The sequence below is a fragment of the Bos indicus x Bos taurus genome, chromosome 4 (genome assembly GCF_003369695.1).
Source record: "Bos indicus x Bos taurus breed Angus x Brahman F1 hybrid chromosome 4, Bos_hybrid_MaternalHap_v2.0, whole genome shotgun sequence".
Lineage (NCBI taxonomy): Eukaryota > Metazoa > Chordata > Mammalia > Artiodactyla > Bovidae > Bos > Bos indicus x Bos taurus.
This window is the reverse complement of record NC_040079.1, coordinates 71,043,210-71,070,060: the sequence shown is the minus strand read 5'-3', so window position 1 is coordinate 71,070,060 and position 26,851 is coordinate 71,043,210. Positions and strand designations below refer to the sequence as shown.

Genomic DNA, 26,851 nt, shown 5'->3' with positions numbered 1-26,851 from the left:
CTTTTAGTTTTTAAAAACATGTTTGGCTACCCTGGTCTTTGTTGCTGCACTCGGGCTTTCTCTAGTTGTGGCAAGCAGGGCTGCTCTCTTGTTGTGGAACGTGGTCTCTAGGGTGCAGGGGTTCAGTAGTGGCACATGAGTTCAGTAGTTGCAGCGCACAGGCTTATTAGTTGCTCTGTGGCACGTGGAATCTTCCTGGGGCCAGGGATCGAAGCCATATACCCTACATTGGCAGGCAGATTCTTAACCACTGGACCACCAGGGAAGTCCAACTTTGTTTCTTGAGTAGTCAGCAGTCTGCTGGGGACATAGTTTGTTGTTGTTGTTGAGTTGCTAAGTCGTGTCCAACTCTTTGCAACTCCATGAACTGTAGCCCGCCAGGCTCCTCAGTTTATGGGATTCTCCAGGCAAGAATACTGGAATGGGTTGTCATTTCCTTCTCCAGGGGGTTCTTCCTGACCCAGGGATCAAACCCACATCTCCAGCATTGCAGGCAGATTCTTTACCACTGAGCCACCAGGGAAGCCCAGGGATATAGTTACATTTCAGCGTAAGTGATAAAATTAAGCTCAAGGTGAAATAGAAACCAACAGAAGAGATCAAAAATAATTTCTTGACATTTTAAAGGATAAATATTAATTAGCCAGATGAAGTAGGAGAGAATGAGTCAGGCAAGGAGGTTAAAGGAGATGAGCAAGGATGTTTTAAGAAAATGAGCAGCATGTAACTGAAAGAGTAGTACTTTCTGAAATACTACAAGGAACTCACTGTGACTGGACTGTAAAATAAGATGGAGGCGGTGATACAAGTTGAAAAGTAGGTCTCAGATCCATCATAAAGGGTCTCGTGAGCCATGTTTACATGTTACATCTGAGGGGCACTGTTGTGGGGTTTTTAGGCATAGGAGCGAGCAGTCTCTTTGACATCACTGTGGACAATGAACTAGAGTAGCCAAGAAACAAGGTGAGGAATCCATTTCAGTAGAGAAAAAGAGAGTGGTAATAGTGACTGAGCGAAGTGGATAGAATGGAGAGAGATAAAGAAAGTAGAACCAACACACCTTATCAACATATGGGTGTGCGGTTAAAAGAAAGTAGGTAATGTTTGAAGTAAAAAATAAAACAGACCTTACCTACATGTACCTGACAAGATAGTCACATACAAAAACAAGCATAATATAATTAAAACCACAACTTACATCCCTTACTTAACAGATGTTTGTGTGTCCTTTCCAAGAATTTTGAAATTATTACTGTAGATTAATGGTCCAGTGATGATCCCTGTAAAGGAACAGTACATATAAGGATTAAGTATACTGAATAGTCTGGTATGTCACTCTCGAGTTCTCAAAAATAGAACCAAGTGGACTGAAAAAAAATCAAAAGCAGATGTATGAACACTTTTCAAATTAGTTTTCCTCTAGTGCAGTCCTTCGGAGAAGGCAATGGCACCCCACTCCAGTACTTTTGCCTAGAAAATCCCATGGACGGAGGAGCCTGGTGGGCTGCAGTCCAGGGGGTCGCTAGAGTCGGACACGACTGAGCGACTTCACTTTCACTTTTCACTTTCATGCATTGGAGAAGGAAATGGCAACCCACTCCAGTGTTCTTGCCTGGAGAATCCCAGGGATGGGGAGCCTGGTGGGCTGGCGTCTGTAGGGTCGCACAGAGTCGGACACAACTGAAGCGACTTAGCAGCAGCAGTAGCGGTATACCTCGTATACCACAGCCAACTTGAGCTCCCTTGCCAATGGGTCTAAAAATGTTTTTTTATGTTCCTGGCAGAGTTTAGTTGATACTGTCTGTTATCTCAGATATAAATCATAATGATACATTTACACAGCGCATCGGTCTCACCAACTTCCCACTGTGCAAATAGCTCAATAAATGTAAGTTTGGCATTTGGAAAACCACAGATGTTTTTGGCCTGCTTACATGTCGTTTTACACAAACATTTTGGCTTACTACATGTCACTGTAATATTAATTAGAGTTTTCTTTATATTAATGATTTGTGCCTCTAAAAGTTCCCAGTGAGCATAACTGAACCTGTCCAGTAATCTCATGAAATATCTCAATATTTCCATACCACTACTGGAAAGTGATAGCTCAGTTTGGCAGATGGGAAAATTGAAATAGTGACTTAGATGTATCACCTCAAGCCTCCTTGTCTGATGTCTTCCTTATATATGCTATTTCCAAAATAACATGGTTTGAAATAAAACAAGAAGCATATTCAAATGTCAGATAACAACTTTATGTAATTGCTTAGTCATAAAGGCAGTTCCAGAAGGAGGTAGAAGACAACCAAAACAGAATATTGTAGTTTTTATAAAATGAGAGGTAAAGAAAGGACTGGGAAACAGTCCAGAAGACTCTTAGACAGTAACAGCCTCTCCTAATTGGAGTAAATCAGTAAGCTAGTAATCATTAGGTTTAGTAATATCCACTGAAATACAAAATAAAATAAGAAACACAGTTCATGCCTTGACTTGATAAGTGCTAGAAAAACAGGATTTGCCTGCAGTTGTTTTGTTATATCTTTGTACTTTCTTCATAATCAGAAGAAACTTCTGGATAGGCTGTACACATGGTTTCTAGCTTTTCTGACAGATTCGTAGGGTCACCTGATTCATTCTTTGTCCTAACAATTCATAAGAAAATAGTATCTTTTAATAAGAAAGTTGTAATAGTATTTTTTAATGAGTTGATATATGATTTATTAAATCTCCTAATTAATTTATTCATGTCAGAAATTTAAATATAAGTCATTTTTAACATTAAGAACTGTTCAAACAAGCTCCTGATCAACATTTTTAAAACCACTATTACAGACTACTCAGATATTACTAAGTTGTAGAATCTTCTTTGCTTTTTATATACCCAAGTCAAGACTCTTAAACATTTTTAGTAAGGAAGGTCCTGAAGATGACACCATGCTCTGTTTTTTCGAGTATCTTCTGCTGCTGCTGCTGCTGCTGCTGCTAAGTCGCTTCAGTTGTGTCCGACTCTGTGCGACCCCATAGATGGCAGCCCACCAGGCTCCTCCAATCCTGGGATTCTCCAGGCAAGAACACTGGAGTGGGTTGCTATTTCCTTCTCCAATGCATGAAAGTGAAAAGTGAAAGTGAAGTCACTCAGTTGTGTCTGACTCTTAGCGACCCCATGGACTGCAGCCCACCAGGCTCCTCCATCCCTGGGATTCTCCAGGCAAGAACACTGGAGTGGGTTGCTATTTCCTTCTCCAGTGCATGAAAGTGAAAAGTGAAAGTGAAATCACTCAGTTGCGTCCAACTCTTAGCCATCCCACGGACTGCAGCCCACCAGGCGCCTCCGTCCATGGGATTTTCCAGGCAAGAGCACTGGAGTGGGCTGCCATTGCCTTCTCCACGAGTGTCTTCTAGGAAATGCCTTATGCCCAAGTTGAAAACTAACGCATTATGTTTATGTTGTGGCTATGGGTCCTTACGAAATCTAACTACCAGAAATCTCTCTTCCACATCCAACCCATGCCTTTCTTTACTAAGTGACACATTAAAGTTGTCAAATTCAGTTTTTAATACCTAATTTAGATTTATGGATCTATAGAAGTAATGTGAGGAAATTATAAAGCTATGCTGTCTAATATCACCAGCCATTAGTTATGTATGGCTATTTAAATCAGAATTTAATTTAAATTTAATTTAAAACCCAGTTCTTCTGTTGCGCTGGCCATATTTAAAGTGTTGCGCAGGGAACTCAGCCCAGTGCTCTGTGATGACCTAGAGAAGTAGGATGGAGGGAGTAAGAGAGAGGCTCACGAGGGAAGGAGTATACGTATACATATAACCAATTCATACAATGTTGTACAGCAGAAAGTAACACAATATTGTGAAGCAATTGTATTCCAATTACAAAAATTTTCTAAATAAAGTGCTCGACAGCCATATAAAGCTAGTGGCTTCCATATTGGACAGCACAGATGTAGAACAATGCAGAGTTTAATTAGACAAAATAGTCAAGAAAGTATTGATACAAAAGGTACTTCAGTTGATAGTGACTTACACATTTATATATAAAAATGCCCATATGATGGCTTCTCAGGAGGGAAGACAATCAAACTGTTTATAAAGAGAACCTAAAATTTAATTTCATTTTGCAAAAAAAGTGACTTAAGTTTTATAAATCCCACTTTCTTTCCTCAAATCCTACCCTCAAAGATTTACAAATGTAGATCTTCTGAAGCCTGCATGTGCAGAATTGTATGTAGAGCTAGTTCAGGATTCCCAGAATTTCTCCAGTCCATCTTACACAACTCTTCCCTTCTGCACATTTGCTCACTGGCTTCTACACAAAGTGTTGACTTGGCATGTTGAAGTAATGTCTTTAAACACCACTTATATACCCCATATTTTTCTACTTTGTATAAGAAAGTGATCATTCTTAAGGAAATAGAGTCGCCCATCTCTTAGTAAAAATGATAAAATATTTTTCCCACCCTCAAGTTTTTTCAAAAGCAGACCCTTCTGATAAGTTGAATTCAGTAATGCTTGAGTCCAGGCTGAACCTGGGTAAATCTGGAACATCTTGTGCCAGAAACTGTTGGGGGCATAGTCAAAGGACATAAATGCCAGCCTGAAAGGGGTTCCCCCTGGCCAGACCTGGGGGAAATGAAGTATATTCATGAGTTATAAATCATTTTTAAAAATAGGAATCTATTTTTAGTTCATACTGATGGTGGATGGATGGATATGAAAGAAAGGAAGACTCTTCTTTATACTACAGTGCTGACTGATAAATTTGGATTGAATGGTGACGTTGGAAAATCACTATTTTGCAATCATCATAACAAAGATTGATTTTGGGAAAGAATGATCTGTAGATGCTGAATATAAGCTTGACATTTTGACAAGAAACAGGATGTTTTGTTGTTCAGTCACTCAGTCATGTCCCAACCCCATGGACTGCAGCACACCAGGCTTCCCTGTCCTTCACTATCTTCTGGAGTTCTCAAACTTGTTTCCATTGAGTCTATGATGCCATCCAACCATTTCATCCTCTGTCGCCCCCTTCTTCTGCCCTCAATCTTTCTCAGCATCAGAGTCTTGCAGTGAGTCGGCTCTTTGCGTCAGTTGGCCAGAGTATTAGAGCTTCAGCATCAGTCCTTCCAATGAATATTCAGGGTTGATTTCCTTTAGGATTGACTAGTTTGATCTCCTTGCTGTCCAGGGGACTCTCAAGAGTCTTCTCCAGCACCACAGTTCAAAAGCATCAATTTTTCAGCACTCAGTCTTCTTTATGGTCCAACTCTCACATCCATACATGACTGTTGGAAAAACCATAGCTTTGACTATACAGACCTTTATCAGGAAAGTGATGTCTCTGCTTTTTAATACACTGTCTAAGTTTGTCACAGCTTTTCTTCCAAGGAGCAAGCACTTTTTAATTTCATGGCTGCATTCACCGATTGGAGTGATTTTGGAGCCCACGAAAATAAAGTTTGTCACTGTTTCCATTTTTTTCCCCGTCTATTTGTCATGAAGTGATGGGACCAGATGCCATGATCTTAGTTTTTTGAATGTTGAGTTTTAAGCCAGCTTTTTCACTCCTCTTTCACCTCCATCAAGAGGCTCTTATGTTCCTCTTCGCTTTCTGCCATAAGGTGGTGTCATTACATAGTCTTAAGTGTCTCACCACTTCTTAGTTACAGGAGGAAAATAACTATAAAAATGGAAAAAACAGAGGCAGATGGGCCTCTGGATGTTATAACCTTGAGATACATTCAGCATCAACATACATTCAACATTATGTCATATTTGCATGTAAGAGGGAGATATAATCTGAATTTAATCAGAGAACATCAGGCAAAATCAAAATGGAAAACATTCTATTAAAAAGAGGGGGCTGTGTTCTTAAAAATATCAGTGTCATTGAAGAGTAGGGAGAAGAAGGCAAGGGGGAAAGCTAATGAATTATCCCAGATTAGTGGAAATTAAAGAGATATGACATCTTAATGCTAATCTTCAATATAGGACTAGATATCTGGACTAGAACTGAAAAAAATGATAAAAAGGACGTAAGTGGTTCAGTTGCGAAGATTGGAAATGGATGGTAGATCAGATAAAAAGTATTATATTGATGTTAAATTTCCTAAATTTGGTAACTATACTATGAATATCTTTGTTCTTAGGAAATACACAGTGATCTCCTAAGGGGAAAGGGGCATGAAGTCTGTAATTTGATCTCAGATGATTCAAGAAAATAATTGTGCTTGTACAGAGAGAATACAATATCAAATAAAGGCTACAAAGGAGTTCTCTTTGCAACTTTCCCATAAATTTGAAATAATTTCAAATTCAAGATTTTTTAATTCTATTCAATGTTCTCTAGCCCTTTCTAAGGCACAAAATGACGTGATGATAATGAAGATGCAATCAGAGAGACTTTCAAAAGAGTACGACCGGCTCCTGAGAGAACACTCAGAACTTCAGGTGGGTGACATCCACTTTATGAGCCTCAGCTTTTAAAAAATAATTACTTAAGTAAATTATTTGGGCTGTTCACCTTCCCAAGTCAAGGTGTTCTTAATTCTGACTTTGCTAAATGATTAAGCCAATTTTTACTTGGAGGCTTAAGAGTGGGACATCAATATGCAAGATAATCATGACATAAAGATTTACAGCATGCTAACTTACAGTTGCGGTGATGTTTTAAGCAAAAGAATTGAGCAACATTGAAAAAAAGGCTGGTCCTGAAATAATTTAGTTTTGACATTTGGAATGTTTGCCATATGCATGTCAAAATACAACCAAAAATCGAAGACCTACATCACACTACTCTTCTGTCCTGCTGTTTTAAACATCTTAAGACAAACCCAAAAGCATTCAAATATATGTTTTTCCTCCAGAGTTGAGTTGAAAGATGGAAATAGAGAAAACCATTTTGTCATTGAAGTTACAAAGTTGGGGCCATGATTTTCTTTCTCTTCCCCTTCAGTTCAGCAAGAGCCAGTTCCCTACATTCACCCATGGAATGGGCTTGTCTTCCTTCCCTCTTGGGCTGCCAGGTCATAACCTGAATTGATTTGCCAGCCCACTGGGAAGACCCACCCATTCCAGAGGCAATCCTGGCTTTCCTAGTTCCTCCCAAAATGGACTGTCTCTGCTCTTCTGCTTTCAGGTTGGGCTTTTCCTTAGAATTTGGTAGTGTTTGTGGCCTTCAATCGATGCTTTTTAGCAATTACAGCTTTACAGTTATTTCACTGTACAAGAAACCTTAGTCCCAAGACTCATTTCCCTGCTTGTCAGTGGTCATTGTATCTTCAAGGCCTAGCAACGTGCCTGGTACAAGACAAGCAAGCACTCTACTCATAGGCCTTGGAGTCGGACAACTGGAATAACTTAACTCTCATGCTAGCTTTGTGATCCCAAGCAGTTTATGTCACGCTTCTGGGGCTCACTTCTCTTCATCTGTAGAATCAGAACAATAATAGCACCTGGCTCACCAGCTTCTTGGGAGGATTAAAGAAAATGTGTAGGCCACTTAGCATTGTACCTGGCCAGCAAACACCCAAGGAATGAGAGCTTTTACCATAATTAGCACCATTATTGAAATTTTACTGAAATAATGAATTACTCTTTTCCAGGCACTCTGGCCTTGATTAGAGCCAGTTAAGAGAAGGTCCAAAGCACATTGGCAATCTGTTATTCCCAGCCAAGTTGCATGTTTAACTAACCTACTTTGACAATAGGACAACCAGAGACAGATAGATACCTTATGTGCTCCAGACCCAGGACACCCAAAGCTCAGTTCACAGGGTCTGGAGAAACCAGTTAGATTTTCAGCAAGACCACCCTTTACCCATCTCTAAAACAGAGGTCCTGAAATTGTTGGCTTCATCATGGCCTAATGAGATGAGAATTATTCCTTTGCATCCTTCAAGATCCTCCATGGAAAGTGGAGAAACACTTTAGAAGCCTCTCGCCTAGAAAAAGAACTTTTTCACCTTCCCATGTGTGAGGTCAGAGTATAGGCAATAAGGATGAGTACCTTACACCAGTGGATTCTGCCTAGGTGTCAGAAACACTTAGATCCCTAGATGGAGAAGCAGCAGGAAGACTCCATTGCTGAATTTCCCACTGTGGCGGCAGCCAATGATTCTCTTAATCCCTAAAAAGTATATGTTACTAAGAGACACTCAATGCAAAAAAGCTTTCCCCCAAAATTTCAGATTACAGCTTATACGTTCTTGATAAAAGTGTTCACAAAGCTTTTATGAGAAATCCCCTCCCAAGAAAGTGACTGTTAAATCTGTGTCTTTGAAAAAATGACCTCATCCCAAATATGCCAAGTACCAGGCTGAGAGTTGGGCATTGATGCACTTAGGCCTTACATCCAGGTTTTGCTGAGAGTTGGGTGTTAATGCATTTAGGCCTTATATCCAGGTTTTTTAAATGTTTAATAGATAGTACTTACTAAGGATGTGCCCTGGACCGAGCACTTAGTTGGTGGCTTCATATATGTTATCCTTGTACTTTCTGTCTTAGCTTGTCAATTAAAATATATATTATGTAAATAAGGAAAATGAGACCCGTAGATGTTAAATAATGTACCCAAAGGCACTAACTGAAAAGTGATAGCATTCACAACTGGATTCAAAGTCAAGAAATCATCATCATTAACTGTTAGGCTCTTTCACCTGCTGGTCATTGGACTATCAGTTCTGGAATCTGTTCTCTGGCTTCTGGGCAGATTCAGCCAAAGGGAGGCATGGGTAAAAGACTAAAGGCAGGAAAAGGGGAAAGCCAGGAACTTCACCTGCTCTCTCAGCTTTGGGCAGCATCTGCCACAGCAGCCTCATCTCTTTCCACAGTCCCAGTTCGCACTGGGGGCTTCCACCTGGTGTCCCTCATTCCTAGGATCTGTAATACTGTCTCCTCCATTGCCCTTCAACCCAAAGAGTGGTTTTCTCCTGTTGCTAATTGCTAAGTTGCCTTGCCATCCTGTTTCAGTTCTACTCTCTTACCACCTATAAAACCAATTCCCTGTAACAAATATCTATTTGAAGAAAAAAAACTCTTAGCCCCATGGTTAAACAATTCTGTAAACCTCAGGTGAATCATTTAACATTCATGCACCTTGGCTTCTTTAATGCTTAGATGAGGATTTTAATATCTCATGAGCATTAAATCAAATCCTGAGCAAGAAAGCCCTTCAAATATCTTTAAACAAGATAAACTCTCTACAACTGTTCAGTTTAGTTCACTCACGCAGTCATGCCCAGCTCTTGTGACCCTATAAACTGCAACACGCCAGGCTTCCCTGTCCATCACCAACTCCCAGAGCTTACTCAAACTCATGGCCATCACGTCAGTGATGCCATCCAATCTCATCCTATGTCATCCCCTTTTTCTCCCACCTTCAGTCTTTCCCAGCATCAGAGTCTTTTCAAATGAGTTAGTTCTTTGCATCAGGTGGCCAAAGTATTAGAGTTTCAGCTTTAGCATCAGCCCTTCTAATGAATACTCAGGACTGATGTCCTTTAAAATGGACTGGTTGAATCTCCTTGCAGTCCAAGGGACTCTCAAGAGTCTTCTCCAACACCACAGTTCAAAAGCATCAATTATTCGGCTCTCAGCTTTCTTTATACTCCAGTTCTCACATCCGTACATGACTACTAGAAAAGCCAAAGCTTTGACTAGATGAACCTTTGTCAGCAAAGTAATGTCTCTGCTTTTTAATATGCTGTCTAGGTTGGTCATAGCTTTTCTTCCAAGGAGCAAATGTCTTTTAATTTCATGGCTGAAGTCAGCATCTGCAGTGATCTTGGAGCCCAAAAAATAAAGTGTGTCATTGTTTCCCCATCTATTTGCCATGAAGTGATGGGACCAGATGCCACGATCTGAGTTTTCTGAATGTTGAGGTTTAAGCCAACTCTTTCACTCTCCTCTTTCACTTTCATCAAGAGGCTCTTAGTTCTTCGCCTTCTGCCACAAGGGTGGTGTCATCTGCGTATCTGAGGTTATTGATGTTTCTCCCAGCAGTCTTGATTACAGCTTGAGCTTCATCCAGTCCAGCATTACTCATAATGTACTCTGCATAGAAGTTAAATAAGCAGGGTGACAATATACAGCCTTGACGTACTCCTTTCCCAATTTGGAACCAGTCTGTTGTTCCATGTCCAGTTCTAACTGTTGCTTCCTGACCTGCATACAGATTTCTCAAGAGGCAGGTCAGGTGGTCTGGTATTCCCATCTCTTGAAGAATTTTCCACAGTTTGTTGTGATCCATGCAGTCAAAGGCTGTGGCGTAGTCAATAAAGCAGAAGTAGGTGTTTTTCTGGAACTTTTTTGCTTTTTGATGATCCAACGAATGTTAGCAATTTGATCTCTGATTCCTCTGCCTTTTCTAAATCCAGGTTGAACATCTGGAAGTTCACGGTTCACATACTGTTGAAGCCCGGCTTGGAGAATTTTGAGCATTACTTTGCTGGCATGTGAAATGAGTGCAACTATGCGGTGGTTTGAACATTCTTTGGCATTGCCTTTGTTGGGATTGGAATGGAAACTGACCTTTTCCAGTCCTGTAGCCACTGCTGCATTTTCCAAATTTGCTGGCATATTGAGTGCAGCACTTTCACAGCATCATCTTTCAGGATATGAAATAGCTCAACTGGAATTGCATCACCTCCACTAGCTTTGTTTGTAGTGATGCTTTACAGCCCACTTGACTTTGTGTTCCATTATGTCTGGCTCTAAGTGGGTGATCACACCATTGTGGTTATCTGGGTCATGAAGATCTTTTTTGTATAGTTCTTCTGTGTATTCTTGCTACCTCTTCTTAATATCTTCTGCTTCTGTTAGGTCAATACCATTTCTGTCCTTTATGGTGCCCATCTTTGCATGACATGTTCCCTTGGTATCTCTAATTTTCTTGAAGAGATCTCTAGTCTTTCCCATTCTATTGTTTTCCTCTGTTTCTTTGCACTGATCACTGAGGAAGATTTTATGTCTCCTTGCTATTCTTTGGAACTCTGCATTCAGATGGGTATATCTTTCCTTTTCTCCTTCACCTTTCACATCTCTTCTTTTCTCAGCTATTTGTAAGGCCGCCTCAGACAACTGTTTTTCATTTCGCATTTCTTTTTCTTGGGGATGGTTTTGATCACAGCCTCTGAGCTATGAACCTCCGTCCATAGTTCTTCAGGAACTGTCTTATCAGATCTAATCCCATGATTCTATTTGTCACTTCTACTAAATAATCATAAGGGATTTGATTGAGGTCATACCTAAATGGTCTAGTGGTTTTCCCTACTTTCTTCAATTTCAGTCTGAATTTGGCAATAAGAAGTTCGTGATCTGAGCCACAGTCAGCTCCCAGTCTTGTTTTTGCTGATTATAGAGCTTCTCCATCTTTGGCTGCAAAGAGTATAATCAATCTGACTTCAGTGTTGACCATCTGGTGATGTCCATGTGTAGAGTCTTCTCTTGTGTTGTTGGAAGAGGGTGTTTGCTATGACCAATGCGTTCTCTTGGCAAAATTCTGTTAGACCTTGACCTGCTTCATTTTGTACTCCAAGGCCAAATTTGCCTGTTACTCCAGTCAGTGAAGTGACTTAGCAGCAGCCAGGTATCTCTTAACTTCCTACTTTTGCATTCCAGTCCCCTATAATGAAAAGGACATCCTTTTTTGGTATTAGTTCTAGAAGGTCTTGTAGGTCTTCATAGAACCGTTCAACTTCAGCTTCTTCAGTATTACTGGTCGGGGCATAGACTTGGATTACTGTGATATTGAATGGTTTGCCTTGGGTGCAAACAGATCATTCTATCCTTTTTGAGATTGCATCCAAGTACTGCATTTCAGACTCTTTTGTTGACTGTGGTGGCTTTTGGAATGAACAAACTAAAATGGATTGGTTGGGTGAATTTAACTCAGATGACCATTACGTCTACTACTGTAGGAAAGTTATTTCTTAATTGGACACATTTTTTCCCCATTCACCTATACTTAACCCCTCATTATCCAATATGAGAGCCTGAATTCTGAGATTTAGGTGTCATTATATAAGAACCATTTTCTTAAAAGTCACTCTTACACTTTGATATTCACTTTCTGAACCTACTTGAGAAGCAAAAGATTGCTCTAGACCAGCCACAGTAAAAAGCTGTGCCAAATTGTCCTTTATGAATTTTACTTCTGTTGTCAGACCAACCTCAATAATTGAATTACATCATAAAGTTCATTGGGAAACAACTTTTAAGTTTTATATACTTGATTTATTTTTAATAAAATATCTTAAAGGACTGTTAAAATATTAATAATGAGAGAGGGGAAAACTGGTTTCTCTATTGTAAACAAATCCCACTTTACATCTTTTAAATCCCTTTGAATTTCCCCATCCAATCCTCTCCCTGTTATGGTGGTAGTGGTGGTTTAGTCGCTAAGTCGTGACCAGCTCTTGCGATCCCATGGACTGTAGCCTGCCAGATTCCTCTGTCCATGGGATTTCCCAGGCAAGAATACTGGAATGGGTTGCCATTTCGGATCTGCCCAACCCAGGGATTGAACCCATGTCTCCTGCATTGGAGGTGGATTCTTTACCACTGAGCTATCCCTGTTACAGGCACTAAATTAAAAAAAAAAAAAAGAAATCAGTCCCTTGGAAATATGTATTAATAGTCTTTGCCATTCCTTGTTTGCCCTGACACTCTTCTGGAAAAGAAAACAGAACATACTCAAGGTCATTGGCAGCACAGAGCCGTCAGCACTAGCCACTTTAAAAATTTCATTTGGCAAATCATCCTTCGCTTAAGGGAATTGTCAGAGTAGCGGCTCCATTAAAGCTGTGTTTTTTTCTAAAGTAAGATACGTGTAAAAACACAAAGGAAACCTTGTTATTCAGATCCCTCCTCTAATGCTGTCTTCTGACTTGTCCTGAGGTTAATGTTGCTGAAGTTGTTTTGAAAGCGTGAATGCTCAGTCCAGAAGAGAGCGTGATGGTTTCCCCGGTGCAGCAGGAACCACACAACTCTGTTGTTGGTGGTATTTTTTTCCCAGTGCAGAAAATGATCTCTTATGGTTAATGTCTATCCCATTTTCCTGCAGTTTAAATGCTGTATTATAGTCATCTTATGATCAGGAAAGGGTATAAGCCAGTATAAGCCAGAACTGAGAAGCCAGTTCTGTTGGCTAATATCAGAAGAACAAAAAAAAAGGCCACCCACTTGGGTTTTTCCGTTCCCTTCATTCTTTCTTTGCCAGAACCATTTTGATATTCGTCTTCTGAACCCACTTGAGAAGCTAAAGATTGCTCTAGACCAGCCACAGTAAAAAGCTGTACCAAATTATCCGTCATGAATTTTACTTCTGATGTCAGACCAACTTCAATAATTGAATTACATCATAAAGTTTCTTAGGGGAAACTTAACTTTTCAGTTTTATATACTTTAAATAAAATAAATCATGACATAAAGAACTGTTAAAATATTAAGGAAACAGGTGGAAGAGGGGAAACTGGTTTCTCTATTGTAAACAAATGCCACTTTATATCTTTTAAACCTCTTTGGATTTCCCCATCTGATCCCCTCCCTGTTATAGGCACTAAATAAATATTGGAAAACAGTACCTTCAAAACATGTATTCTTTGCCTTGCCTTGTTTGCCCTGACTATCTTCTAGAAAAAAAAAAGCACAGAGCATATTCAGGTTGACAGCACAGACTTGTCAGCACTAGCCACTTTTAAAGTTGCATTTTGGAAAATCACCCTTCGCTTAAGGGACTCGTCAGGGTAGCAGCTCCATTAAAGCTATGATTTTTGTCAAAAGTGGTAAGATGTATGTGAACACATAAGAGCAATACCTTGTTATTCAGGTGCCTCCTCTAATGCTGTCCTCTGACTCAGTTGCTTTGAGTTAATGTTACTGAAGTTGCCCTGATGAAAGCAAGAATGCTCAGCCCAAAAGAGAGCTTGATAGCTTCTCTGTTGCAGCAATAACCACACAACTCCATTGTTTGTTTTATTTTTTCTCAATAAAATGATCTCTCATGGTTAATTTCTATCCCATTTTCCTCCAGTTTTAAATGATGTATTATAGTCGTCTTATGATCAGCAAAGAGTATAATTTGAGAAGCCAGTTCTATTGGCAAATATCAGAAGAACAACAACAAAAAAAGCCACCCGTATGGATTTTTTTGTTTCTTTCATTCTTTCTTTGCCAAAAATCTTAATTAAGTTTGCAAGAGGGGAATTTTAGAAATTTTGTTTTCCTTGTATAACCTGTGAAATGAAAGCAAAATAGATTAAAGCAAGGGAAAAGATTAACTTAACAAGAGTGTTGTTTCTTTTCCTTTTAAACACTTTTTCAAGTAAAACTACACATTTTGTAGTTTATTAAAATATGAGACTTTGTATTTTCATTTGATTATCCTTGTAATTAATAACTATACATAGAAAAGAGAATGCTTTTATTTTTTAAATTTATTTTTATTGGGGGTTAGTTACTTTACAGTATTGTGGTTTTTGCCATACATTGACATGAATCAGCCATGGGTGTACATGTGTCCCCCATCCTGAACCCCCCTCCCACCTCCCTCCCGATCCCATCCCTCTGGGTTGTCCCAGTGCACCAGCTTTGAGTGCCCTGCTTCATGCATGGAACTTGGACTGGTCATGTATTTCACATATGGTAAAATACATACAATGCTATTCTTTGAAATCATCCCACCCTCACCTTCTCCCACAGAGTCCAAAAGTCTGTTCTTTACATCTGTGTCTCTTCTGCTATCTTGCATATAAGGTCATCATTACTATCTTTCTAAATTCTAATACAATTTCTAAATGTAAATATATTTGCATTAATATACTGTATTGGTGTTTTCCCTTCTGACTTACTTCACTCTGTGTAATAGGCTCCAGTTTCATCCACCTCTTTAGAACTGACTCAAATCCATTCTTTTTTATAGCTGAGTAATATTCCTGTGTATATGTACCACAACTTTCCTATCCATTCATCTGCCGATGGACGTCTAGGTTGCTTCCATGCCATGCGACCCAGCAATCCCACTGCTGGGCATACACACTGAGGAAACCAGAACTGAAAGACAATGTTTTTTAAAAGTCCTTGTCATATTTGTGAATCTGTTTCTCTAACTACCTAAGTCATGTTTTTTTCTTACAGGATCGTGCAGGGAAAGACAAGAAATGCCTGTGAACTTTATGAAAGAAGATTGTGAATATACCATGTCAAGAAGAAAAATTTCTTATCATGTTAGCCTCTAGAAAATTTAAAAATTCAGTTCAGAAAAACATACTATAACCAGCCATTATTTTTTTAATGCCACACACATAGACTTATCGTAATGGCATTATCACAGTATTGATGATGTTTCAGATATATTGTAAAGCCTGTATTCCAGCTCTTAAATAAAATATAAGCATGTTAAACACTTTATTTAGATACCGATAGTAACACTGGTGTATGGTGGCTGAAAGAGTGAAACATGAAAACAATGACCTTAAGTGCTTTTTTTTTAAGCCTGATGGTACTAGTTAACTCTTTTAAGACAGCTGTATTGATAATTATATTTTCAGTATTGTGTTTCTGCACCTGTTAAACTATTTTTGTTGACACTTATGTTAATAACACATAATTAGTAGGCATTCTGCTTTTTTAATGTTCATCTGGGAATGGAGTTTACATCTATTTGCATAACTGCCATAGCACTGAACTGAAATAATTTTACAACAATGTGGAATTCTTGAGATAGAAAGTTTATGTATAATGTATCCAAAAAGTAATGTTTCCCATTGCTGTGAGAGTTGCTAATTATACAGACATTACCTCATATATACGTACACTGGGGTCACAATTTCTCTGAGATGTTTCTATATTCTGAAAGCTACATATTAAATACTATTTTCCATTCATGTATTCATTTAGTTTCCTTTAGAAGAGGATGATTGTTATATTAATGTGATTTAGGTCACTCCAGTGTTTAGACTTGAAAGCTATCTTCCTTGTTTCTTAAAGACCTAGATATAAAAAAAAATGGAAAATAATTACTAGAGTCTTTACTTCCCTGATGTTTGTTTTATCCTTTATTATGATCATTTTAGCACCAACTTCATGCATAATTAGTTTTTTTCATTGTAACGTGGCAAGTACAAAAGAAATGAGCAAGTACATAAGAATTTTATTTCAGATAAAAGGAGTTACTGCTAGAAAACAGACATGTAGGAGACATTTAACAGAGTAAGAAATGGGAATTAGGCCATATGGGCTGACAGAACCATAAATAACAAGGCAAGGGAACGCTGACAGAGGAGAGAACTGAACAAGTAGCAACTTAAAAATATCAAAGTGCCAGCCTACCAGAGTGAGATACAGATTCTGAGTATTTATGATCCTGGCCTGGTCAACAAACCAAGTCTAATGACAGAATCAGATCAGATCAGATCAGTCGCTCAGTCGTGTCCGACTCTTTGCGACCCCATGAATCGCAGCACGCCAGGCCTCCCTGTCCATCACCAACTCCCGGAGTTCACCCAGATTCACGTCCATCGAGTCAGTGATGCCATCCAGCCGTCTCATCCTCTGTCGTCCCCTTCTCCTGCCCCCAGTCCCTCCCAGCATCAGAGTCTTTTCCAATGAGCCAACTCTTCCCATGAGGTGGCCAAAGTACTGCAGTTTCAGCTTTAGCATCATTCCTTCCAAAGAACACCCAGGGCTGATCTCCTTCAGAATGGACTGGTTGGATCTCCTTGCAGTCCAAGGGACTCTCAAGAGTCTTCTCCAACACCACAGTTCAAAAGCATCAATTCTTCAGCGCTCAGCCTTCTTCACAGTCCAACTCTCACATCCATACATGACCACAGGAAAAACCATAGCTTGACTAGAACAGAAAAATAGAAGTTATACCGCTTTAGAACTGACAGAACCAAATAATAATCCTATTCTCACCACTAATTTAGCCATTGGATTTTGCACAGATAAATCAAACTTGCTAGATTTCCATTTCCTCATCTCTGAAATGGGAATCATAACATTTAGGTTGGGATTAATATATAAACTGAGATAACACAGTAATTCCCAAAAGTTGTGCAGACTGTACAGCAAGGGGAAAGACCCAGTGCTCTTTGAAGGGCATAAGGATTTGAAAGATTCCCAGAAAGCACTTCGTACATTCAAGTAGTCTTAGTCCTCATCTCAATTGTAGAGGTCGGCAAACAGTCCTCAAAAGTGTATGCAGTTTTCCCAAGTTAACATGAGTAGTTAGATCCAGGGCTAGGATTTGAGTCTAGAATTTAGGTGTCCTGGTTCCCCAGATATTACTCCAGTTTTTAATACACAGATTAGCTATAATTTGCTAAATAAAATACTGCCATATGTACTAACCCAGGTTTGGACCATGGAGTCTGGCTCCCGAGTGTGTCTGTTTTACACCAGGCTGAAGGCCTCTTGAACTCTGCTTGTTAATTCTTTTGACTCTCCTTGTCAGTGAGGGTATTTAGCAAATCCTATTATAAATAAACACAGACCTAGTCAAATTGCATATTAAGTTCCTCCTGTCAGTAATGACTTCCTTATATCTTAGGTTGTATTATAGGTTCAAACAGAAAGGTTACACTTGCCCTTTTCTATCAGTTAAGAGTTTTGTCAGATTCTCTCCCTACTTGCAAATGTACCTTGAACTTCCAGGTTATAGAAAGTCACACTTAAGAAGCTCTAGCTGACGGACTTCCCTGAGGGTCCAGTGGTTAAGACTCTGTACTTCCAATGCAAAGAGCATGGGTTCGAGCCCTGATTGGGGAACTAGTTCCCACATGCCACTCAGTGTGGCCAAAAAAAGAAAAAAGTTCTAGCTGAGCATCTAGAATTTGGCATTAGTCATCTTCATTGTTTGTCTGACTCTATATTGGGCCCCTGTACTGGTAACTAGATTACTGGGAACTACCGTCTAGAGCCTGGAATTTAACTGCTTTCTATCGTGCTGTCTTGACGCCACCAACCTGCCTGGATCTGTAAATTCCCACGCTGCAGTCCCGGTGGGGCTCTGCCGAGAGCCTTGCCTCAGACCACACAGCTATAGCCTCCTGCATGCACCTGCTCCCGTTATCCTGTGCCACCTCTGTGGCTTGGTCTGGTTCTGCATTCCCATCTGGTTCTTTGCCTTCTCTGTCCCTCCCATCTACATACCACCAGAGCTGAACGGCCATGCCTGGTCCAACCAACGTGTGTTACGCCATGTGTCTGAGGACCCATGATGCAATGTATAAATAACAGGGGCTTTTTATGCCTTGCTCATGTCTAGAATGAGTTATCTGAAGTCCATGAAGCCCTTTTGAATTTCTTTTATTCTTCAGGCTAACCTTCCTAGAGTTCTTGACCCCCACTAATGAGAATTCAATTTGCTTTTTGTTTTAGCATTCCTTAAATCAGTTAACTGGGGCTTCCCAAGTGGCTCAGTGGTAAAGAATCCGCCTGTAATGCAGGAGACGTGGGCAGGAGACATCTTCATGTGCCGGGAAGATCCCCTGGAGAGGGAAATGGCAACCCACCCCTGTATTCTTGCCTGGAAAATCCCATGGACAGGGGAGCCTGGCAGGCTACAGTCCAGGGGGTCACAGAAGAGTCACACACGGCCTGGTGACTAAAAAACAATTTACTAAGTGCATTTTATTATTTCATAGTTGAGCTCTGGTGGTATGTAGATGGGAGGGCCCGCCCATCTCTTTCCTACTCGAAGAGTCTCCTCATGCCTGCCATTTACGTTTGGATCATGATTTTAAATTACATCCTCTGCAGTCCAGCTTTTTACATTTAACTTACCCGTTATTAGTCCATCAGCAGCGTGTAGTGTGCCCCAACAATATCTGTGCATTTTACACAGGAAGAATTTACAAGGGAAGTCGACTTCTGGTCTCTCCTTTTTTATCTTTACTGTGACTTTCACCACAAGGAGGACGAAGCACACAGACACAAGAGCGTTCAGTTACCCCTTGTGTACATACACACACACATACAACATAAGAACTTGACTTGTGATTGTGACAAAATTAGGAAAGACTAAAGTTCCTACAGGCTTTTTGTTTTTTGTGGTCACAGGTGTTCTAAATTTGAACAAAGAACATATTTGAAGTTTTGGCTTTGCTCCCTAAGCCAGGTGCCTTCCTGGTCCACCAGGTTTCTTCATACTGTATTATCACTCCAGAAACCTTTGTTCCTCCTGAAGCAACACCCATGATAAAGAATTTCATTCTCATTCTCAGTGCACTGATGACTTCCTGCCACATCTCAGCCAAGGGCTTCCTGAAATAACACTCTACAAGGATTTACTTCCTGAAAGCTTTTTTTTTTTCAAGTTTTTTTTTTCCCCTTGAAACAAAACTGACACACAACATAGAAAACAGAAAAAAATACAGTTCAGTTAATGCTCTTACATACAAATATTTATATATATATACAAATATTTACAAAAATGAAATCATACCATACATGTTTTGTGACCTGTTTTGTGACCTGCTTTTATTCCTCCACATCAATACATGTTTTTCTACAGCAAGACCTCCAATAGGGTGTATAAAGATCACCCATCACCTGATGGGTCAGGGTTTCTTCAAGTTACATACAGTCGTACCTGTATGCCCCATTCACTACTAACTACACCATTGAGAATTACCCACCCAAGCAACAGGACTGTGCCATAATGAGGACAGAAAAAGGAGATGAAAGCCACTGTCCTGCGACAAAGAGCATGTGATTCATCCCCTGTTGTGGGACATTTAATGAGGAATTTTATAGGCAGAAAATGCTCTACGAGCAGACAAGCATAATTATTATATGCATAAATCAAATCCCACTTTGACTCCTAGTTTCTTCATTTTTAAAGTGAAAGACTACCTCACCACCTGGGGTGGCTCAGCGTAAGAACCTGCCTGCGATGCAGGAGACCACCTCCAATCCAGGAGACACCGGCTCTATTTCTGGATTGGGGAAAGGTTCTGGAGAAGGAAATGGCAACTCATTCCAGTATTCTTTCCTGGGAAATCCCATGGACAGAGGAGCCTGGTGGGCTACAGTCCATGGAGTCACAAAGAGTCAGACAGGACTGAGCAACTAAACCACCACCAAGACTCTACCTCAGGGACTTAGAGGATTAAATGAAGTAAAACAACTTTTTCTGGAAGAAAGTGACTCTGAATATTATACAAAAACTGGTACCCAATGGAAAATTGCCTTTGTGAAGAAGAAGAGAGAAGGAAGGAAGAGAGAAAGGAAAGAAAGACACAGGGGGAAAAGAGGAAGAAAAGGGAGAGGGAGAGAGAGAATGGGAGGGAAGGAAAGAGAGAATGGGAAGGAAGGAGAGAAAGGAAGGGAGAAAAAGATAATCTGAAAGGAGAATTTATGCTTTAAAAGTGGACCCCCTAGTTCTACACAATGAAAATGCACCATAAGGCAGTTGCCAAGAACTTTTTCCTGACAACTCTGGGTTGTCATTCTGACAGCTCTTCTCCTGCCCTAGGCAAAGCCCAGCCTCTGATTTGCATAGAAATGCAATAAATGTTTATTTGAATTTAATTATATTTCTAATGTATCAGATTCTCTTCAGATAATTCTTCTCATCCCCTGTCTTTAGAGTATATCCTATTTGAAGATTACAACAAAATTAATTACAATTTGGACCAACTGTCTTAATACATCCCTGTTCCAGACCAGTGACATGCTGCTGCTGCTGCTGCTAAGTCGCTTCAGTCGTGTCCGACTCTGCGACCCCAGAGACAGCAGCCCACCAAGCTCCCCCGTCCCTGGGATTCTCCAGGCAATAACACTGGAGTGGCTTGCCATTTCCTTCTCCAGTGTATGAAAGTGAAAAGTGAAAGTGAAGTCACTCAGGTTGTCTACTTGAAAGTTATACAGTCACGTCCGACTCCTAGCGACCCCATGGACTGCAGTCTACCAGGCTCTTCTGTCCATGGGATTTTCCAGGCAAGAGTACTGGAGTGGGGTGCCATTGCCTTCTCCGACCAGTGCCATATTTCCCTTCAAATCCCATTGGCAGATTTGATCTTGTGGAAGGGCCTGGGTCTGGGATGTCTTAGTAGCCACTTGAACCTTTATTGCCACTCATATTTTTCCTTTCCTGATGATTAAAATATATATGCACACCTGTGTGTGTGTGATATTTCTAACTCTTTGAAAAATAAGAAAGGGGCAAGGGTAGGGCCAGACCTACAGTTGGTGGGGCGTGGGGTTGCCCAGAGCAGATAAAATCTGTGGAAATCTCTGTAAGAAAAACAGTATAAAATTACCAAAGCAAAATTAGATTTGAACATGAGAATTTCTTCAGAATAAGAACAAAAATGATGACAAATTGCTAGAGCCTTGGAGACCCAGCTCCCTTTCTACTAAGTTCTCCCTGGGCAGTTTATCAGGAATGCTTCCTGGCTGCACTCGACCACTCCAGTATTCCAAGGGTACCTATGTCAGGTGAGAGGCCCAAAGCTAAACTTCATTAGCTCATACAAATCTACCTCTAGGTGGTCAAGTGGCTAAGACTTCGTGCTCCCAATACAAGGGACTTGGGTTCAATCCCTAGTAAGGGAACTAGATAGATCCCACATGCCACAGCTAAGAGTTTGCATGCCACAACTAAACAACAACAACAAAATTTCACATGTCACAACTAAGATCCAAGATCCCTCATGCCACAACTAAGATCTGGCGCAGCCAAATAAGTAAATATTAAGCAAATCTGCCTCTAGGCAAGACATGAGAGGGAAAAGTTAATGTAATCAACTTTTTCAAAATTTAGTGGAACATGCATCACAATTGCTGTTTTACTTCATAATATGTATATTAGTTTCCCAGGGCTGCTGCAATACATTATCACAAATGTTGCTCATAACAAGTGTATTCTGTTAAGATTCTGGGGATTAGAAGTCTGCAATAAGTGTTCAGTTCAGTCGCTCAGTCATGTCCAACTCTTTGCAACCCCGTGGACTGCAGCACGCCAGGCCTCCCTGTCCATTACCAACTCCTGGAGTTCACTCAAACTCATGTCCATCGAGTTGGTGATGCCATCCAACCATTTCATCCTCTGTTGTCCCCTTCTCCTCCTGCCCCCAATCCCTCCCAGCATCAGAGTCTTTTCCAATGAGTCAACTCTTCGCATGAGGTGGCCAAAGTACTGGAGTTTCAGCTTCAACATCAGTCCTTCCAATGAATATTCAGGACTGATTTCCTTTAGGATGGACTGGTTGGATCTGCTTGCAGTCCAAGGGACTCTCAAGAGTCTTCTCCAACACCACAGTTCAAAAGCATCAATTCTTCAGTGCTCAGCTTTCTTCACAGTCCAACTCTCACATCCATACATGACTACTGGAAAAACCAGAGCCTTGACTAGATGGACCTTTGTTGGCAAAGTAATGTCTCTGCTTTTTAATATGCTGTGTAGGTTGGTCATAACTTTTCTTCCAAGTGTGAGGGAGCTAAAATCCAAGTATCAGCAGAGCGGGTTCCTTCTGGAAGCTCTAGTGGATGACCTGTTTCCCACCTTTTCGAGCTCTGCACTTGTCTGGCCCCATTCTATCCTCAGAGCCAGTGAAGTCCTCATGTCACGTTGCACTCTGACATTGGTCTTCTACTTCCCTCTTTTACATTTAAGGACTCTTGTGGTTACATGGTGTCCTACCCAGAGAAGCCAGGATAATGTTGATCTTAAAACGCAATTGATTTGCTTACCATCTGCTTTTGATTTAATTCCACCTGCTACCTTAATTCCTCTTTGCCACATAATTTAGCACACTTAACAGTTTCTGAGGATTAGAATATGGTCATCTTTAGGGGAGAGGGGTGTTATTTTTCTATCTGTGCTCCCCTGGTGGCTCAAATGATAAAGAATCTGCCTGCAATGCAGGAGACCTGGGTTCGACCCCGAGTCAGGAAAAATCCGTGGAGAAGAGAATAACCACCCACCCCAATATTCTTGCCTGGAGAATTCCATGAACAGAGCAGCCTGGCAGCCTACAGTCCATGGGGTAGCAAGAGTCAGACATGACTGAGTGGCTAACACTTTCACTTCGCTTTATTGTTCTAGCTACCACAGTGAGGAAACTATGTGAATGCCAAGTACTTTTGAAAGTGTGATTTGTAATCAGACACCCATAACATTTTATTAGTTCTTAGTGTGGAGAATTTGGTGGGGTGTCGGGGAGGTGGAGTATAGAGGAAATTTTATTTTTTTAATTGAAGTATTAGTTGATCTACAATGTAAATCAATGTGTAGTTTCAGGTATATAGCAAAGTGACTCAGTTATACATACATATTTTTCAGATTCTTTTCCCTTGTAAGATTATTATAAAATACTGTGTATAGTTCCCGGGAGAATTTGTACTTTTAATTAGACTATCTATGAGGCAATCCAAAGCACAGTTGTACATTTCAAAACCGAAACAGAGCAAGACCCAAGCTCACCATGCCCAGAGCCTGCTGCCTTTGGTTTTCCCTAATGAAGGCAGTTGCAAAATTCTGTCAACACTAGAAGATATCAGATGCAGGATTTTATCTAAAGAAAACAGAATTTCAAAAAGATACCTGATTGAACACACACTTTTACTCTCTCCTAAACTGCACTAAACTGCAATGGCACCCCACTCCAGCACTCTTGCCTGGAAAATCCCGTGGACGGAGGAGCCTGGTAGGCTGTAGTCCATGGGGTCGCTAAGAGTCGGACACGACTGGGCAACTTCACTTTCATGCATTGGAGCAGGAAATGGCAACCCACTCCAGTGTTCTTGCCTAGAGAATCCCAGGGATGGGGGAGCCTGGTGGGCTGCCGTCTATGGGGTCGCACAGAGTCGGACACAACTGAAGCGACTTAGCAGCAGCAGCAGCAGCAAACTGCACTAAAACTAAAGAAAGTTTTTAAAGGCATAACCTATAAGAAAAGTGAGAAGGAACAGCACCAATGTTCTAGGAGCTGCAGCGCAGATGAACAAGTGGTACTGACTTGGTAGAATTGAAAAAGAATGAATTCTACTTTCGGGGGAGGGAAGAGGTGGGGGAGAAGGGGCAAGTCAAGAAAAGGGCCAAATAACAGAAGCTCTGGGAGTGATGGCACCAGCTACTCCCGGCAAAGGAGGGCAGGCATAGGCTGAAATGAGGAAGGTTAGTTGAAAGCTGCTTGAAAAGCACTTAGATCCCTAGATGCCCCAGTCTTCCTGCCATGCTGGGTGATGTCCCTCCCTCACCCCAACAGAGATGATTCATCTCTTTGAAGAGGCTAAAGCAGAAAGTCTTTTTCCAAAAGAGGAAAACACATGTGTTAAGTAAATGACACAGCATACTAATTGCAGAACTTCTTCCTCAACCCACCATGACAGCAGCCAGTCCCTCACTTCCAGGCAGAAGACCAAACAAGTCTTTTTCTAGGTGGGGACCTCTCGGACACTGGAGGAAAGACCTTATGACACAGCCATGAGTGTTGACATCATGGGTTCCCAGTCAACTCTCCCTGCAGGACACCTCATCCTCTCACTCGGAAATTCTGGGCAGCTATGAGGCCCCTACTTGTACATACAAGGAGGCAATCAAATCTTAGGAGACCTGATAAGAAAAGCCTCTGATATGAAAAAAATTGAAACCAAAAACACAAGCTGGAAAAAAAAAAATGTGATGAAAATACAAAATATTCAGGAGGAAGAAAAGTACAGTAAAAATAATAACAACTCAATGTTTTCAGAGAAACTGGATTCTTATTTCAATTCACCCATAAAATCAGAACTGGAAGGTATAAAAAAAAATCTTTTTTGCAGAAAATAAAAATGAGCCCTTTTAGGGAGAAACAGAGGAGAGCCCATCATATCATCATATCCCTAGCATACTGTCTAAAAATAGACCCACCCGAATGACCTGAGTTCAGAGAGAAGATTCTACAAGTGTGAGAAAACCAACACACAAAGGTGAAGGGAATCCAAACTTCTCAAAAGGAAATCTGGAAGGTGGAAGACGCTAGAGCAAAGCTTTCCAAAGTCTGAGAGAAAAGCATTTCTAACCCAGAATTCTGTACTCAATCAAGTTATAAATCAAGTATGAAGGAAGAATAAAAACGTTTTCAGGCTCTTAAATTCTCAAAAAATTTACCTCCCACACACCCCTCCTCAGGGAACTGCGTCTAGAGGATGTGCTCCACCTACGTGATGAGTAAACTGAAAAGGTGGAAGCCAGGAACCAGGAAAACAGAGATCAGCTCAGCGAGAGACAGAGGGCAGGAGGATGGTGAAGGGAGATTCTTAGCTAGGAAGCAGCTCAGATGACTCTGGGAGAGGCTTTTTCAGGAAGATGTTGTTCATCAAATTCCTGTTGTGAATGAACATACTGGATATAAGGAACATATGGAAAGGAGACTTTGATTATGCTGGAGGAGTGTTTGAGGTTAAACGGTGATGTTTCAGTGGTCATGGAAAACTAGGCAAATAACACAAGAGAAGGGAACTAAAAAATACCCAAGAAAGTAAAAACTCAAAGCAAAGGGCTTCCCTGGTAGTCCAGTGGTTAGGAATCTGCCTGCCAGTGCAGGGAACATAGATTCGATTGCTGGTCTGGAAAGATCCCACATGCTCAGGAGCAACGAAGCCCATGTGCCACAACTATTGAACCCATGCGCCGCAGCTATGGAAGCCTACACACCCTGGAGCCTGTGCTCCACAGCAAGGGAAGCCACGGCAGTAAGAAGCCCACACACTGCGGCTAGGGAGTAGCCCCTGCTCACCACAACTAGAGAAAACCCATGCCCAGCAATGAAGACCTAGCACAGCCAATGATAAATACATACATCTTTAAAAAAAAAAAAAAAAACTCAAAGGAACACATCCCAAAAAAGTCCAGGAAATAAAAAGTAATAGAAGCTTGCCATATAGTTCATTCTGAATAGAAAACAGAATTATAATAATGTGAATCCTCATTCTTTGTGTTGGATTTGGAGCCTTTTCACACCACACGCCACCATCAGCACATATTAGCCGTGTAACCTTAGCCAAATCATTTAACCACGGTGAGCTTCGGTTTCCTCTTTCTTAAGTGATTGGGTTTTTTCAGGTAAGTTAGATATTGCATGCGGTAAGTGCTGGGGCTTGGTTGTTACCACTAGTGCTGCCTGAGAAGCACCCTTGTAGAACTAGTCAATTCCTGAAATCAGAACACTGATTAAAAAAAGAAAACAGTAGTGCTAACTTAGGAATCTATTTCACTTTTCTAGAAGTACTGTTGAGATGAAGGCGATGTTTATAATACATTACGAGCTCTTTGAAAGAAAGCCTTGTTTAGATTTGTTTATATTGGTCTTCCGCCCATATTAGCATCTCCATTTGTTCCTAGTGTAATTAGATTAACATTATATCAGCATATGACTTTGCCTTTTCCAGAACTCTAATTAAGATTTTAAAGAAGATGTATACCAGTGGGAATCTCTCATTCACCCTCTGTTAAACACCTTTCCTATTTGATTATGATTTCACTTACTAATTCGTTCTGGCTTTTGTCTTGCAAACAATTTTTGATTTTTATTACATGAATGAGGTTTGAACTGATCCAGCAAATGGTTTACAAGGTCCAGGTGTCAGATGAATTGGCAAACTAAATAGAAGACAGCCATTGAGTAGAAAATCGTGACCAAGGTTACCTCTGCTGATCTATTAAAAGGACTGTGCTATGAATTTTTCCCCAATTTAAGTATTTTGGGGGGCACCAAATCTACACTGAGTATCATCATAATAGTAACAGCCAACATTGGATTGAGTACTCACTGTATGCCGAGTTTTCATTGCTTTACCCACTCATTTGATTATTGCAGAAATCCTATGATGCAAATACTTTTAT

The 26,851-nt window shown here is 40.5% G+C and overlaps 1 protein-coding gene across 3 annotated transcripts in view; it reads left to right on the top strand.

Moving 5' to 3' along the window:
- Nucleotides 1–16,034, top strand: part of BCAP29 (B cell receptor associated protein 29) — a 52,630-nt gene extending 36,596 nt beyond the window's left edge. For all 3 annotated transcript variants that reach the window (XM_027539668.1, XM_027539670.1, XM_027539669.1), the window contains exons 7-8: nt 6,368–6,468; nt 15,154–16,034. In XM_027539668.1, the coding sequence (XP_027395469.1) occupies nt 6,368–6,468; nt 15,154–15,186 (134 nt within the window). In that variant the 3' untranslated portion in view covers nt 15,187–16,034. The remainder of the gene's footprint in view (nt 1–6,367; nt 6,469–15,153) is intronic.
- Nucleotides 16,035–26,851: the final 10,817 nt, after the last annotated feature.